Below are 17,259 nucleotides of genomic sequence, written 5' to 3'. Positions count from 1 at the left end.
ACTTTGGGAGGATCATTTGTAGCTTCTTCAGTCCTATTTAATGAGCTGGAAAAGTAATTTACTAAGTTTAATGTAGAAGCTGGAAAAAATTTATTCTGAACCCCCACCCCCAACACTTTATGCCTTGAGACCATAGTTTATTCACCTTGCAGTGTCTGGTACATTGCCTTCTCTAACAGTTCATTTTGATCTGTTGAAGATGCTGTTGTTCTGTGGAAAAGGTCCTTTCACGAAAGCAGTAAGCTAAAGCTAGCTTTTCAAATATGCATAAAATGCACAAAGTGAGGAATATGTCAAGCAGTCATTCATGTTCTAGTATAAATAGCTTTACAGCAGCGGAGTGGGGGAGGGCACTTCTTCAGAAACACAGTTATTGTTTGGAATTGCTGGAAGGGAGGCATTAAAATATAAAGGTGATCATCAAGCAGTGAGTTCTTCCTGGGAGAACTTTGGAAAGGATGGGAAGAAAAGGTATGGAAATTGTCAGCACCAAGGCTATTCTTGGCTTGTCTTATGATTTTTCCCAAGGAAAGTCATTGCTTTGTCATAGTGATGCCATTTCCAAAGGACAGCATTTTTGACATGTTCAAAAATTGGTGTCTGACACAATTTCCCCATCCTGTGTTTTACTGAGGTGTTACCATCTGCCAGCTACCATGCCAGGCATATTACACACACTGTCTCATTTCATCCCCACTATAGCATGATGAGGTAAGTGCTACTTAACAGGTGCTTACATGATGCTTATTCTGCACTGCATTAAGCATTTCTGCACATTTTAGCTCATTTAATCTTCCAACCACCCTCTGCTATAGGTACTATTATTTCTCATTTTACAGATCCAGAAATTGAGAAACGTACAAAGAAATCCGATGACTTGCCCAAGACCCCCACAGCTAGTAAATTGGGTAACAGAAATTTGTGTTCAGGCCTGCTAGCTCCACAGTTAGCACTCAGAACTACTGTTGTATATGATTATCCTTATCAGTAAGGAAATAGAAGCACAGAGAATATGTTGTCCAGAGTCATACAGGCAAAAAATAACAGACTCAGCTTTAGGCAGCCTACATGCAGGACCTACAAAACTCAACTCTTACATTATTCTATAAATCTTCTCTACTTTGATCACTCATTCCTCATACTAGGGTGTCAGCTTAAATAAAGCAAGAGCCACACACATGTTTCTACCTCTGTTCAGATTCCACTGTGGCACTTAAGATAAAGTATTAATAAGACTAGAAAGGGAAGAAATTAGCTTTATCGCTTATTTATTGTACTGTCTAATTTACTTTGATTCTGAATAGATTTTTGAGTTGTGACTTGTTATGACACCACTAAATCTTGGATTAGTTGTCAGTGTCAAAAGCGATCTTAACCTCATCTGGAACAGTGTTTCTTTAATGGACATAGGAAGATTTTGTTAAAATGCAGATTCTGATTCAACATATCTGGATGAGCCTGAGACCCTAGCAAGCTCCCAGATGATGCCGATGTTACTGGAACATAGTTCATATTTTGAGTACCAAGGATTGAGCATTCATTGAGTTTTTAAACCAAGATTAAAGAATTATCCTAGGGTCCAGAGTTCAAATGGGAAGGAGAGCATTTCTACAGATGGAAGAACATATAGGAAGTTTGGGAAGGGCCAACACTGGGCCAAGGGGATGGTTCATGAGATAAGAGCTGAGCTACACAGATTCTCCAAATTAGAAGGGATTAGAAAATCATCTGGTCCAATCATCCTACTGATGCTTGAATCCTTTCTCATTCCTGCCAAGTCATCTCAACCCTTGAGTTAATGAATTATGGGTGGTGAATGGAACTGGACATTCAACAGAACCAGAGAAGTTTCCAGATGGTGCCTGAATCACAGAAACAATCTAAGAGCAAAAGACTAGGGGAAGAGGCTGTGATGCCTCACTCTGGGTAGACATTTGTCATCATAGTACATTTTTCAGAGCCTTTATATATTTATTCAAAACTTTTTAGACCTTACCATTTCATAATAATAAAAAAAATGCTACTGTACCAGAGAATCAGCTTTAAGTACTTATTCCCCCAGGCATTTGCCTCCCACTATGAAATAAAGATTCGGTGCTGACTGGCAGGTGAGAAACAGTGACAGATGTGTGGCAGCTGGGCTGCTTCTTGGCTGTCCTGACTATGCATTTCAGGGCCCTTGAGACAACAGATATTTTCAAGGATCAGGAATCATGGGATCAAGACAAGGTTCTTTCCATTTTGATTTTGCAACCAAACCAAATGGCACTCAGTGTATTGCTGAATCCTCTGATTAGGGGGATGCCAGCTTCTCTTAATCATCCTTTTCTCAGGCTGTCGTTTGACAGTTCTCTGCTTTCTTTTGCAGGTGCCAGGGGAGAGTGAGAAACAGTGGAAACCAGCCTTGGTTGTGCTGACGGAGAAAGATCTTTTAATCTACGACAGCATGCCACGGAGGAAGGAAGCCTGGTTCAGCCCGGTTCACACGTACCCTCTTCTTGCCACCAGGTAGCCATGACCTTGTGTTTGGTATGATGTGTTTGCAGGTGGATACTATTTTAATCAATTACAATTACTCAACATGTTATATTACTGCTCACTATGGCAGCAGGGGCTGCAAGCTCCTTAAGAATATTGCCACACATTTTTAGCCACATCGATTAATGATCATTTATGGTCAAACATGAAGCAACAACACAGAGACAAAGAACAAAATACTCACCCGTCATTAAGGATGGTGACATCTGTGAGATGGTCCTCATGTGGCCACCTTCTTGGGTCTCCATCTCACTCCCTTTGAAATGAGCTAGACATATGTGTCTGTAGTCTTGAAGTTCAAGTAGAATCACCAAGCATGGCTCTTCACTTGGTGGCACAAAAGAATGCTATATGGAGATGCTCTACTGTGCTTTCTTAGGCTTGTTCAGCAGGAAATCTTGTAACAAGTTCTTTCTCAGTTACATGATGCTTCCTGTGGAAGTGTGGCTGCCAGGTTCTGTTTTTTACGTCCTTCAATGCATATTTATTATTCATGTGAAATGCATCTTTAAAAAACATTTCATCGAGGTATTGACATGCAAAGGTATGTACATATTTAATGTATACAATTTGATAAATTTGGAGATAAATATACACCTATGAACCATCATCATAGTTGATACCATAGACAAACCCATCACCTCCAAAAATTTCCTCCTTCCCTCTATATTTTATCTTTTGTGATAACAACATGTAACATAAGATCTACCCTCTTAGCAACGTTTTAGGTATGTAATACCATGTTGTTAGCTATAGGTGCTATGCTGTATAATAGATCTTTAGAGCTTATTCATCTTGCATGACAGAAATTTGTGCCCTTTGGCCAACACCTCCCATTTCCCCCTCCCTACTGGAAACCACCATTCTACTCCCTGCTTTAAGAGTTTCATTATTATTATTTTTTATTGTTATTATTTTTAAAGACAAAGTTTCACCATGTTGGTCAGGCTGGTCTTGAACTCCCAACCTCAGGTGATCTGCCCGCCTTGGCCTCCAAAGTGCTTGGTGGCTTGAGCCACCACGCCCAGCCAAGAGTTTCATTGTTAGATTCCTCACATAAATGGGATCCTGCAGTGTTTGTCCTTAACGTGTCTGGCATATTTCACTTAGCATAATGTTCTTCAGGTTCATCGATGTTGTCAAACATGGAAGGATTTCTTTATTTTTTAAAGCCGAATAATACTGGATTATCTGTAAATTCCACACTTTATCCATTCATCTATAGATGGACATTTGGAGTCATCATATTTCCTGACTTCAAAATTTATTTTAAACCTATAATAATCAAAACCTTATGACACTGTCATAAAAATATATAGACCAGTAGAACAGATTGGAGAGCCCAGAAATAAATTCACCCATCTGTGGTCATCTGATTGTTGACAAGGGTGCCAAGAATACACAATGGAGAAAGGATATTCTCGTCAATAAATGGTGCTGGGAAAAAATATGTTTTGCACATTCATATGCAAAACAATGAACCCTATTTTACACCATACACAAAAATCAACTCAAAATAGATTAAAGACTTTAAGACCTGAAATGGTAAAACTTCCAGACGAAAACATAGGGAAAAATATTCTTGACATTGGCTTTGGCCATGATTTATTGTATATGACATCTATTGCACAGGAAACAAAAGCAAAAATAAATGAATGAAGCTGCATCAAACTAGAAAGCTTTTGCATAGCAAAGGAAACAATCAACAAAATGGAAAGGTAACTTACGAAATGGGAGACCTCCTGTCTAATTAAAGGTTAATAGCCAAAATATATAAAGATTTACATTTCAATAGCAAAAAATAAATAAACCTGACTTTAAAAAAGGACCTGAACAAACATTTATCTAAAGAAGACATACAGATGTCCAACAGGCATATGAAAAAGTGTTTAACATCACTAATGATCTGAGAAATGCAATTCCAAACCACAAGGAGATACCATCTTACACCTGTTAGGATGGCTATTGTCAAAAAGACAAATAATAAACAAGTATTAGTTATCATTTGATAAGTAGGAACCCTTGTACACTATTGGTGGGAATGTAAAATGGAGAAAAGGAAATCCTTGTCTACTGTTGAATGTCAAATGATGCAGCCACTCTGGAAAACAGTATGGAGATTTCTCTAAAAATTAACAATAGAAGTATAATGTGAGCTAGCAATCCCAATTCTGGGTTTATATTAAAGAGAATTGAAATTCAGGTCTTAAAGAGGTAGCTACACTCACATGTTCATTGCAACATTATTTACAGCAACCATGCCATGAAATACAGTTTTATTATTTATTTATTTGTTTTTGAGACAGAGTCTTGCTCTGTTGCCAGGCTGGAGTGCAATGGTGCTATCTCGGCCCACTGCAACCTCTGCCTCCCAGGTTCAAGTGATTCTTCTGCCTCAGCCTACTGAGTAGCTGGGATTACAGGTATGCACCACCACGCCTGGCTAATTTTTGTGTTTTTTTGTTTTTTTGTTTTTTTAGTAGAGACAGGGTTTCACCATGTTGGCCAGTCTGGTCTTGAACTCCTGACCTCAGGTGATCTGCCTGCCTTAGTCCCCCAAAGTGCTGGGATTACAGATATTTTCAGCCAGTGTGCCCAGCCTGAAATATAGTTTTAATGTGTTGTATCCTTGTCCCCTTCTTTGAAAGCTTATATCCCAAAAACAGAAATGAGTCAAACCTGAGTCTGGCTTTCATGTAGCTGACATTTCCCAGACCTGACTTCTGTTGCCAGCTCTTTTTGTATGTGCTTTATGACAGTGAGCTATTTATACCTGTATTTCTTTACCTACAAGCTAGGCATGATAAAGTCATATTTGTGGCCTTCCTGGCATAGTGCCTGGCAATATTGTGCCCTCGAATGTCTGTTGAATGAATTATTGAACAATGTGAGACAAACGCTGGAAGGAGTTTGGTCAACAGACACAGCATAGTGGACAGAGGTTTTGGAGCATCTGACCTGAGCAAGACATAGACGGAAATAAGCTAGGTTCTCCATCCAGGAAGGACTGAGGTGCCAAACAGGTTATGGTCAAGGGTCAGCTGGCTGCAAGGAGAAGAATGAGACCCAGTAGCAGAGCGAGAAGTAACACAAGATTAAAACACCAGCAGTGAATAGAGCTGAAATTTCAGAAAAACCCTTGTTACTTCCGGTCGTGATTGATAATGAAGACCCGCAGCAGGGGCGGGGCAGGGGGTTCGGGTTAAAGATGGAAATTACTGGCCCCAGAGGTGAATAGAGGTTTTCAGGGATAAGAAACCAGGCCTAGATCACTTTTTAAAAATAAAATTTAAAAGTAATTTAATATTTGAAGCTTTCAACCTTCAAAATGTTTGGCAGAATGGCTATTAACGTACAGCTCTGTAATAAAACCTCAGTAATCATGCCCTGGTGTCCTGGCTCACTTCTGTAATCCCGGCACTTTGGGAGGCCAAGGAGGGTATATCACCTGAGGTCAGTCAGGAGTTCGAGACCAGCCTGGCCAACATGGCAAAACCCCATCTCTACTAAAAATACAAAATTACTCGGGTGTGGTGGCACACGCCTGTGGTCCCAGCTACTTGGGAGGCTGAGGCAGGAGAATTACTTGAGGCCAGAAGGCAGAGGTTGCAGTGAGCTGAGATTGTGCCACTGCACTCCAGCCTGGTGACAAAGTGGGACTCCATCTCAAAACAAAAACAAAAACCCAAAACCTCAATAATCATAATGCAAACACCCTTAACTACGTACAAAGACTTAGGCTGTGCCTTGGGGCTTGGGGCCCATGAGAATGTAGCCTAGTTGCTGTTGCTTTCTGTACTTTGCATCCATAGTCCTCATCCATGGGCATTGTCTTCAGATTCTGAGACATTCCCACAATTGAAACCAAAGAAAGATTAGCCCACAGTCACTGGATCCCAGTTACTAAGAAGGAAGTTGGACTCTTGCCTCTTGAAATGATTTTCAGAAACGAAAGTTGAAATAAGGTAGTTTCTGCAACTCTCAGGCAACGTGAAAATAAAATTTACCCTAGTACATAGCTTTTTTCTCATAGTTTCTGGGCATTATGAACCATGGGGGCTGCTTTTTCATTCATTCATTTGTCAATCAACATTTATGAGTCATCTACTATGTGCCAGGAGTTATAATTGGGGCAAGGGATAAAGAGGTGAAAAAATTCAAACATGTGAACCTGGCATGATCTGGAACAAAGTGTGTTGTTCCTTCATTACATGCAGGAACATGTAATGAACCATTTGCAGTAAAGACAACAAAAAATGCTAAGCTCTGCCTGGAAAGTGGTGGAGGACTCCTTGCGGTAGAGGTCCTGTTGAATTGAAGCCTGAGAGAGAACTCACCAGAAGAACAAGGGAGGGGAGTCTAGAGAGGGGCGTGGGCATTCTTGGCTTAGGGGAGATGCAAGCCCAGAGCTCATGCAGTGCTGCGTGGCCCAGTTAGAGCACCACATACAGCCCTGGAAAATGAGGGGAAATGAATTAGATACTCACTAAGTACCCAGCACGTGACACAAGTTACCGCCTACAACTCATGTATCCATTCTGCAAGGCCTGTGTTAGTGTGCCTGTTTTACAGATTAGGGACCTGAGGCTCAGAAGAGTTCAGGAAATCATCCCAGGTGCTGTAGCTTCTGAGAGATGGAGGTGGGATTCCAGTTCTGGGACAGTGTGTCACTTGTATACCTGTGCTGTGGTACCACTGGGGGTTGGCACAGAGGTGGGAAATGGGGAGGAAGACTTTTCACTAGTGTACCCTTTTCTACCTTTTGAAATTGAAACTATGGGGAGCGGCAGGAGTCACTGGGGGTAATAAGAGTCATGGATGTGATCTGGGGAGATATTTTTACATTTGGCGTCAAACAACAAATGTCCAAGGAGCAACTGCTGAATCCAAACAATTTTACAGTGATTCTGATTCCATTGTAAAGAAAAAATGAATAAATAAAAATAAAACCAAATTTCTGTGAGGATACAAAGTACCCAGCCACAGAAAGAGGTAAATTGCTCCCCAGGAGTCCCCCTCTTTTTTTTCTCAGCTTTCCTATTATGTAACCAGGTTTAGCCCTGGGACTCCAACCCCCTGGTAAGACAAGGAGACTGAGAAAGGCTCTGCCTTCTGTCTGGTTCTTCAGAAGCAGAGAAGCAATAAGGACGGCAGTGACAGTGAGTTCCTGAGCAAGTGCTCCCGGGAGAAACCTGGAAGGGAGGAGGGGAAGGACAGCCGAGAGAGGAGCCAAGGAGGCTAGGATTTCAGGCAAAGTCTCAGCCTCAGCCTGACCTTACAGGGGGTTTGAGAGCTAGACTGCTTAGCGTGGGAGCCACTAGCCACATGCGGCTATTTAAAGTAACTAAATTTAAGTAAAATTTAAAATTCAGATCCTCAGCCTCCTTAGCCAGATTTCAAGTGACTACCATTTTGAACAGCACAGATCTAAAACATTCCCATCACCACCAGAATTCTTTCAGACAGTACTTCCCTAGAGCATGTAAATGACCCCTTCCACGTTTTTCCCAACTCAGGCAAGTGACCGGACTTGTGCATTCCTACAGCAGTCCACAGACAGCTGAGGCTGCCTAGAGAGATGTCATCTCACAGGTTCTTCAGGCTTCTGCACAAGCAGGAAAGTCCTAAGTGTGATTCCTTAAAAGCAAAGGCCCCAGGAGGGAAGGGTATGCGGAAACAGTAAATGGGACCTGAAGAGGTTTGAGTGGGGCACCGAAAGTGTCTGTTACAGGTTCACAAGTGACAGAGATGCCAGGTCTGAACTGAGAGTAAAGCAGATGAACAGCCTAAACCCATAAGCCTGCATCCAATATGCAAACAGGAAATGGAAAACTCTTCAGCGCGTCACTGTGGTCATTTAGAACAGAAGATGCGGGCTGGGTGGGGTGGCTCACATCTGTAATCTCGGCACTTCGGGAGGCCGAGGTGGGCAGATCACCTGAAGTCAGGAGTTCAAGACCAGCCTGGCCAACACAGTGGAACCCTGTCTCTACTAAAAATACAAAAAATTAGCCAGGCATGGTGGTGAGTGCCTGTCATCCCAGCTAGTCAGGAGGCTGAGGCACGAGAATCGCTTGAACCTGAGAGGTAACGGTTGCAGTGGGCCGAGATCACACCACAACACCCCAGCCTAGGGAACAGAGCAAGATTCTCTCAACAATCAATCAATAAAATAAATAAATAAATAAATAAAAACTAAAAAAAAAGCAGAAGATATAGTAAAAAAATTCAGTGTCTACAATGCAATCATAAACAACCAATTGCAATAGTTGTTCCCTGGACTCTGCCCCTCTCCCAAATTACCCAGCCTAACTCCTGAACTGCAAGAGGAAATCTTAACTCTGTGTATACATTAGCCCTATGAGGAATGATACCATTAGCCCTGTAAGGATTGCCTGGTAGCCAATAAGGCAGAGTATGTCCAAGATCTTAGGGGGCACTGGTCATTCATTCTCACTCTATCCCCTTGAAGTAGTAGGTGCGCTTTTGCCCGCTCCTGGGAAGCAGCCTGGAAATGACAGAGCTGGGAGTTTCTTTCCTAGTCTTCCTTCCTCATCTCCCTCTTTCAGAATCCCTGTCTGTGAAACACACTCAGCGGAATGCCATTATCTCCAAACTCCAAAGCCAAAGGAAAATGTACTCTGGTTATATATGTATTTTTTTGTTTGTTTGTTTTGTTTTGTTTTTGGTTTTTTTTGAGACAGAGTCTCGCTCTGTTGCCAGGCTGGAGTGAAGTGGTGTGATCTCGGCTCACTGCAACCTCCACCTCCTGGGTTCAAGCAATTCTTCTGCCTCAGCTTCCCAAGTAGCTGAGAGTACAGTCATGCACCACCACATCCTGCTCATTTTTGTATTTTTAGTAGAGATGGGGTTTCACCATGTTGGCCAGGCTGGTCTCAAACTCCTGACCTGGGTCCAGAGAAAGACCCTGTCTCTTAAAAAAAAAAAAAAAAAAGAGAAAGAAAAAATACCAAAATAAAACCTTAAAAAAAAAAAAGGAAGAAGAGGAAAAAAAAAAAAAAAAGTAGATTAACCCTGTAATGAAGTAGTTGCTGGCCCTTATCCGGCATAGATCAAGACCAAGTGCTTTATGTGGATTCTATCAGGATATGCAAACCTTGCCCAGCATGAGAATTACCTGGCTGTTTATTAAGGTTCAGGTCTTCAGAACCCTGCCTTGGATATTCTGGCTTAGGCTGGGGTTGTGGGTGAGGAGAATGTGCTTTTAACAAGCATCAGGAAAATGTTTCTCGGGGTTACTACATTCAACCCTCACAACTCCATATGGTTAAGGTTTTATTCCTATTTCACATATCAGTTAACTGAGGAACTAAGTAGTTAAAGCACTTACCCACAGTCATGCAACAGTAACAGTAAGAGGTGGACCTGAGATTCTGTTTCTACCTTCTGATTCTAATCCACTGTTCTACGCAGCTTCCTAAGAGCACGTCCTTATTTCCTAGAGTTTCAATGGCTCTTGGAATTTGCTAAGTGTATCATATAGAAGTTTTCTCTCCTGACAAATAAATCATACAATAGGTAGCCTGCTATTCCACCTAACAATCAAGGGAATTGTTACCCCTAATCACACAGAGTGAGGACAGAGTTGTGGATAGAATCAGAGACCTAGCGTTTCTGGCTTACCCAGCAGCAGGAATAGCATCTGGGAGTGTTAAACAAGCAGATTTTCAACTCTACTCCTGACCAGCTGAATCAGAAACTCAGGCGATGGGCCCGGTCCATCTTTGATTTTAACAAGCCTCCAGGTGTTTCTGACACGGGCTACAGTTTGAGAAGTATTGATTTAGAAGATTGTGCGCGGCTGCCTCCCATCTTCTCAGGGGTTTGTGGTGCATCCAAGTCTATTTGGGGCGGCTATAACAAAATACCTTCGCCTGGGTAATTTATAAATAATAGAAATGTAGTTCTCACAGCTCTGGAGATTGGAAGGTCCAAGATCAAGATGCCAGCAGATTTGGTGTCTGGTGAAGTCATTTTCTTGGCTCCATAGATGGTGCCTGTTGCTGTGTTCTCACATGGGAGGACGGGCAAAAGGGGACCAACAGACTCCCCAAGCCCAAGCCTTTTTTTTTTTTTTTTGAGACTGAGTCTCGCTCTCGTTGCCCAGGCTGGAGTACAATGGTGTGATCATGGCTCACTGCAACCTCTGACTCCCAGGTTCAAGCAATTCTCCTACCTCAGCCTCCCAAGTAGCTGGGATTACAGGTGTGTGCCTCCACACCCGGCTAATTTTTTTTGTATTTTTCATAGAGACAGGGTTTCACCATGTTGGTCAGGCTGGTCTTGAACTCCTGACCTCAAGCAATCCACCCGCCTTGGCCTGCCAAGTGCTGAGATTACAGGCAAGAACCACCGTGCCCAGCCAGCCTTATTTTTCATAAATACACGTAGTAGGACCAAATGACTGTCAGTCCCCTTTCTCTTCCCTGTAACAGTGCTAGGCAGCTTTGTTCAGTGTTTTCTCTAGCACGAGAGGGAATGGCCAGGACTATAGCCAGTAAGAAACAGGTTTCTTCTAAATCAAGTTATTCTCTCAAAGAGTTCATAGTTGATTTGCTTCTTTGCTGGCGTTTTTCTTTTTAGGCCCAGGTACATCTAATTTATGTTTTTCTGGAAGATAAAAATTTGATTGTGTTTCATAGAAGTGGCACCAGAAATGCTCACAACATGGCCTTGGTGTCAACTGCCATGCAGAGATGTTTATGAGCAGTCATCTCTCCTCTCCCATTGCCAAACTTTAATGGTGCCCCTGTGAGTCCATTGATGGTACAATTTATAGCAGTGCGCTCGGGAAGTTTGCAAACATGTTGTAATTTTAGCGATTCTCAATCTTCAGCTTTTATGAGTCCTTGGGAAAACATTTTTTGCTTAGCCAAAGTTTATTTGATATTGCTGAACATTTGAAAAAAAAAAAAGGTACTCTCGCTTGTATGGAGTAAGAGTGTTGGTTTTTTTTGTTACTGTTGTAATTGGCAAATGAGATGGGTCTACAGAGAGTGAGGATTAAGGTCACATTATTTCTGGAGTTATAGAGAAAACTTAACCCAGAAATTCTGCATACCTAGTCCCAGTGGCTGGTGGGAGTTTCGGGAACACAGAGCTTGTAAAAAGTGACGCCGCTCTGAGCCCAGTTTATTGTCCCACGGGCTTGAGAGACGGATGTGGGGTTGCCTTGAAAGGACAAGTAAAGAATGTGCACTTCCCTACCCACAGACCGCTTGGGAGCCAGGCATGCCAAGCATTTCTGCCAAACTTGATGGGTCATCCTTGGTGCCTAAGCAACTAACCATTTCTAAGTGTTCAAAGTAGTTGCTGCCTCAGGCCAACCTCAGAAATTTTAGGAACTCTTTTCACTAGAAAGTTTGGCCAATTGCATTTGGCAAACATTAAATTACAATCAGCCTGTGGTTTCCATGCTAACCCTGGGAGGCATCCTCACTCTTGGAGAGAATATGGGGCATATTTTATGGGCATTGCCTGGGGTGGCATGAAGAAATTTACATGCCCAAGAATCTATACACCATCAAACTGAAAAGTGTGGGGTTTGCCCTCCACACCCAGCCATCCCATTTGTCTCCATATACCTCGTGGTCTTCCTAGTGTCTGGCCTCCTGTCCTACCCTCCTGCCAAGCAGGAGCCCCTCAGGAGTGGTGGGCAGGAGATAAGCACAGTGAGGAGATCCATGGACTTTGAAATCAGACAAACCAGGAGTTGAATCCTAAGACCTCTACTTGCAATGCGATCTTGGGCAAAATACCAGTCTCTCAGAATCAGGGTCTCCTCATCTGAACAAAGGGGGCGGTAGTGTCTTCTATTTTATACAGTGATTGATAGGACTGATTGAGATAGCATATGCACATATTAAGCATATAACTGAGATATAAGTGATTGATAAGTGTTAGCAATTGTTCAAGACCAGAGGAAATAATTGAAATTAAAGTAAGTAATTTGACATGTTTGAATCTGCAAGTAACGCTGCATTTTATCTGGGAATCGTAGTGTCTTAAATCATAGTAATTGAGCTCTAAGGACTGAGGTTAACGAAATTGTTGGCTGTTTGGAGAGGCTGGGGAGGGTCGGATGCAGTCAGGAGACTGGACACCTTAGCACACACAATAGAGCTAGCTCTAGATGCTACTCGTAACAGCTCCACAGATAGGAGGCCTGCAAATGGCTTCCTCTTTGGGGCAGGAAAGTTCATTTCAGTTAGAGAAACTCAACGGGCTCCTGTAGCCAGGGCTGATGGCAGGAGAATTTCTGAAAGCAGGATGAAAGAGAGGAAAAGCCAAGTGTTATGACAGCTGCATGTTCAGGTTATTTGCCCATGGCTTCCATTTTCCAGTAATATAGGACTGATTTTAGTCATTACCATACATGGAGACATTCTTGAAGGTCTTTTTATACTACGTATTCTACATACACAATGGGACATATGTTGAACGAATTAAAGCATAGACAAGAAAATATATGAGTTAATTAGAAGATTCAAAAAAATTATTTAAAAAGTATAGCTCCAAGAATGCTAAATAATAAAAAGACCGTTAACCTCAAAGGACAGATTTCCCAAGACATGACTGGACTGTTGTGACATGAGAATGTCCATCAGATTATAATTCTTGTTTACCTCTGGAGAAGAGCAGCAAAGGGATAAGTTAAACTGATGGATAACCTGAAGTCTGCATTATACTCTTTTCCTTCAGTTTCTTTGGTTGTTGTTGTTGAGACAGAGTCTCACTCTGTCACTCAAGCTGGAGTGCAGTGGCACGATCTGAGCTCACTGCAACCTGATCCTCCTGAGTTCATGTGATCCTCAGCCTCCTGAGTAGCTGGGATTACAGGCATGTGCCACCACACCCTTCTGACTTTTGTTATTTTAGTAGAGACAGGGTTTCACCATGTTGGCCAGGCTGGTCTCGAACTCCGGACCTCAAGTGATCCACCCGTCTTGGCCTCCTAAACTGCTGGATGACAGGCATGAGCCACCGTGCGTAGCCTCTTTTTTTTTTTTTTCTGTTTCTTTCCTATCTATAGTTGGTGAACTGGAGTTTGGCCCTTTTTGTGTGTGATAGAAAGAGTATGGACTCTGTAGTCATATAGCCCTGGGTTAAAATTCTCGACACTAACTGTGGGATCCTGAGCAGCTACTTCGCTGCATAGAACCATGAATTCCTTGTTTATAAAGTGGAGCTCATAATACCACTTTCAAAGAAGCACTGTGGAAATTAAATGAGATGATACATCTACACAACCTTTCACGTGGTGAACATCCACTTTCCTCTGTCCATAATAGTACCGGTAGATGGCCGTGGCAGGTCACGAGGCCATGGAGAAGAGTATGGAGGACAGTCACTTGCCTCTGGAAATCTACCTGGATAATGCCACTGAATAGTTAGGAATTGACTCCAAGCTGTTTTGCTGCTTATTCACCTGTACTAAGTTGCTCATTTCTTATAGTCAATGTCCCTCAATATCAACTTTCTGAAACATGGACCTTCCCTGACTTTCACCACAGACTTTCCTTTTATGTTAAGATAAAAGGAGTTTACTTATTTATTTATTCATTCATTTATTTTTTAGACGAAGTATCGCTCTGTTGCCCAGGCTGGAGTGCGGTGGCGGGATCTGGGCTCACCGCATCTCCCGAGTTCAAGCGATTCTCCTGCCTCAGCCTCACAAGTAGCTGGGATCTACACCTGACTCATTTTTGTATTTTTAGTAGAGACAGGGTTTCACCATATTGGCCAGGCTGGTCTCAAACTCCTGACCTCAGGTGATCCACCTGCCTGGGCCTCCCAAAGTGCTGGGATTACAAGCATGAGCCACCATGCTCCACCTAGATGAAGTGGGTTCAGAAGATATAAATGAGGCAACTGATTGGCTATTCCTAGCTGGGGGAAATGATGCAGGGGTGTAGAGAGTGTTCCTAGGAAGCCTCTCTTACCTGACAGTTTGGTTCTTGTTAGTGATTCTTTGACCCTCACTACTTTTCTGTTGACTCCCAGGCTCCCTTAGGGGTGGCCAATGGATGAAACTACTTGAAATTGCCAGAACCATGTAAGGGATGTGGCCAGTTGCTTTTTTTTTTTTTTTTTTTTTTTTTTGGTGGGGAGGACTTGCATTGTGGCATCTGCTGGGAGATGCTAATTACAGCAATTAAGTAAAATGAGGATGTAATATTGCTTAGCAACCCAGTTACCTAATATGTAATTTTACTAATTTGGCTGAATCTGTGTTGTAACTGTTTGTGTTTTAATTAAGGATATTAATAATAATGTTTTTGTATGGAACATTTTATGCAACATTCTCTGATACCGCTCCAGAATTAAATAATGCATAAGCATTTCTTGAAAGACAGGTTTTTGGGGATTTTGTTTTGTTTGGTTCAAAACTAGTCAGGCTCAGGGCATATCTGAAGATCCAGAAACAATATGCAATCTGATATGTCAGCTGTCAGTGGAAAGAGAAACACTTGGCCTCATGTTCTGCAGGAATGAGTTCCCCAAAGTCTTGGACAAAGATTTGACCCAAAAGTGGTCCTAGCATGCAGCCAGCTTGAGCCTCATGGAATTCACCACTTTGGGCATTTAAAGTAATTTAAAGACATTGTATAATTTCCTTTTATCTTACTTAGGTACCCATTTATGTACAAGTCTTTAAATTGGATCCATGCTGGCCATAAATGTGCAGTCTTAGCAACTTTCACTTTTTTGAAAAAATAGGCAACTTCTTTTTTTTTTTTTCCTTTTTTTTCCCCACCCCCCACCGTCCCTCCCCTATTTCCCCCCAACTGACCCCAGTGTGTAGTGCTCCCCTCCCTGTGTCCATGTGTTCTCATTGTTCAACACCCGCCTATGAGTGAGAACATGCGGTGTTTGATCTTCTGCTCTTCTGTCAGTTTGCTGAGAATGATGGTTTCCAGGTTCATCCATGTCCCTACAAAGGACCCAAACTCATCATTTTTGATGGCTGCATAATATTCCATGGTGTATATGTGAAAATAGGCAACTTCTATCCTCCAGACCAAAAGAAGATAACGCCACCTCCCCAAACAACCAAGTTACTACTGAAAACACCAGTCACCAAAGATAGATTTAAAGGAAGAAGCAAGAAATAGATGTTAGACTGTTCTCATAAAACTTCTAATCCCAGTTAAGATCACTTTTTTTAAAAGGCTGAATTAATCCGGAAATTAGCATGTAGTGGACATACATCCAAGTCCTTTAGATTTAGCATTAGCGGGCCGGGCGCGGTGGCTCAAGCCTGTAATCCCAGCACTTTGGGAGGCCGAGGCGGGTGGATCATGAGATCAACAGATCAAGACCATCCTGGTCAACATGGTGAAACCCCGTCTCTACTAAAAATACAAAAATTCAGCTGGGCATGGTGGCGCATGCCTGTAATCCCAGCTACTCAGGAAGCTGAGGCAGGAGAATTGCCTGAACCCAGGAGGCGGAGGTTGCGGTGAGCCGAGATCGCGCCATTGCACTCCAGCCTGGGCAACAAGAGCGAAACTCCGTCTCAAAAAAAAAAAAAAAAGAAAAAAAAAAAAAAAAGATTTAGCATTAGCTACTGCTTTGTGTGGTTGAGGGGCTGAGAGTGGGAGAGGAGTCACAGAGTAGTCATTAATCACAAACTTCTTAAGAAAGTGTTCTCTTTGCATTCTAGCTATTCATTTAGTCATTCTTTAACAAATACTGAGCGCCTGCTATGCACCTAAAACTGTTCTAGGTGCTAGGTGTACAGCAGGAAATAATCAAATAAAAATTTCTACCCCAGTCAAACTTATGTTCTAATGATACTAATGGCTATTACTGTGAATTCTGTGCCAAGCACTGCTCCATGCAATATTCATTTATTAACATATTTAATTTTCACAACACCACCAGGAGGTGACCATATTATTATACCCAGTTTGCAGTTGAGGAAGCTAAGGCATGGAAAGTGTAAGAAACTTGCCAAGGTCACATAATGAGTAGTAGAGCTGGGATTTGAATTCAGCTATCTGAATGTCTGCTCTACCTCCTCCTACCCATGGCTTCATTCAGTGGCCCCTCTTTGATGATATTAATCGGTCCTATTTATTTTTTCACTTATTCAAACTCCTGGCTAATAGGAAAAGTAAAACATTTCTGGGATTTATAGCTTTGCTTCCAACCAGGAGAATGTGTTTCTAAATTTTGTACCTAACCAGTTTTGTAAGGAACAAAGCATGTCCTTGGGTTTCTCAAGCAGTTTCAGATAATATTTAGAAATTGGGTGTGAATTGCAGCTTGAAAGCCCATCCCAGGGTGCCAGTATTTTTTTCTAGCTGGGTAAGAAAGTTATCTGCTCTTGGGAGACAGCATTTTCTTGGTTGCCATAGTTTAGTTCGTGCCTCAGATAAGAGACAGATGGTCATATTTTTAAGGATACACAAATAGCTTCAAATGTAAAATAATTGAAATATAAATAATAGCTATTTCGGAGTCCCCCTGAGACTGCAGATCAGGATGGCTCTTTGGGAAGAATCTTGGAAGAAATGTCAAAAGGCTGTTCCTGGCAGAATGGAAAAAAGCCAGGCAGACAAGAGTTTAGCCTTACCTTTTCAAATGTCCAAATGATGATTTTTGAAATCTTAATGTCCAGCGGACATTTACTGGGCACTTAGTTCCCAGAATCTGGCTTCAGTAATGTGTTTCCAAGTGTGATCTACAAATAAA

At 42.1% G+C, this 17,259-nt stretch overlaps 1 protein-coding gene across 3 annotated transcripts in view; it reads left to right on the top strand.

Annotated features, from left to right (window-relative positions):
• Positions 1 to 17,259, top strand: part of SNTB1 (syntrophin beta 1) — a 278,639-nt gene that overhangs the window by 238,221 nt on the left and 23,159 nt on the right. For all 3 annotated transcript variants that reach the window (XR_004261087.1, XM_032252745.1, XM_032252736.1), the window contains one exon: positions 2,369 to 2,508. Coding sequence is in view for 2 of the 3 variants with exons in the window: in XM_032252745.1 (XP_032108636.1) it covers positions 2,369 to 2,508 (140 nt within the window). In the remaining variant the exon portion in view is untranslated. The remainder of the gene's footprint in view (positions 1 to 2,368; positions 2,509 to 17,259) is intronic.

Source organism: Sapajus apella, unplaced genomic scaffold (assembly GCF_009761245.1).
Source record: "Sapajus apella isolate SASKATOON/1434 unplaced genomic scaffold, GSC_monkey_1.0 scaffold3, whole genome shotgun sequence".
Taxonomy (NCBI): domain Eukaryota; kingdom Metazoa; phylum Chordata; class Mammalia; order Primates; family Cebidae; genus Sapajus; species Sapajus apella.
The sequence above is the reverse complement of the archived record's forward strand: the minus strand, read 5'-3'. Positions and strand labels throughout refer to the sequence as shown.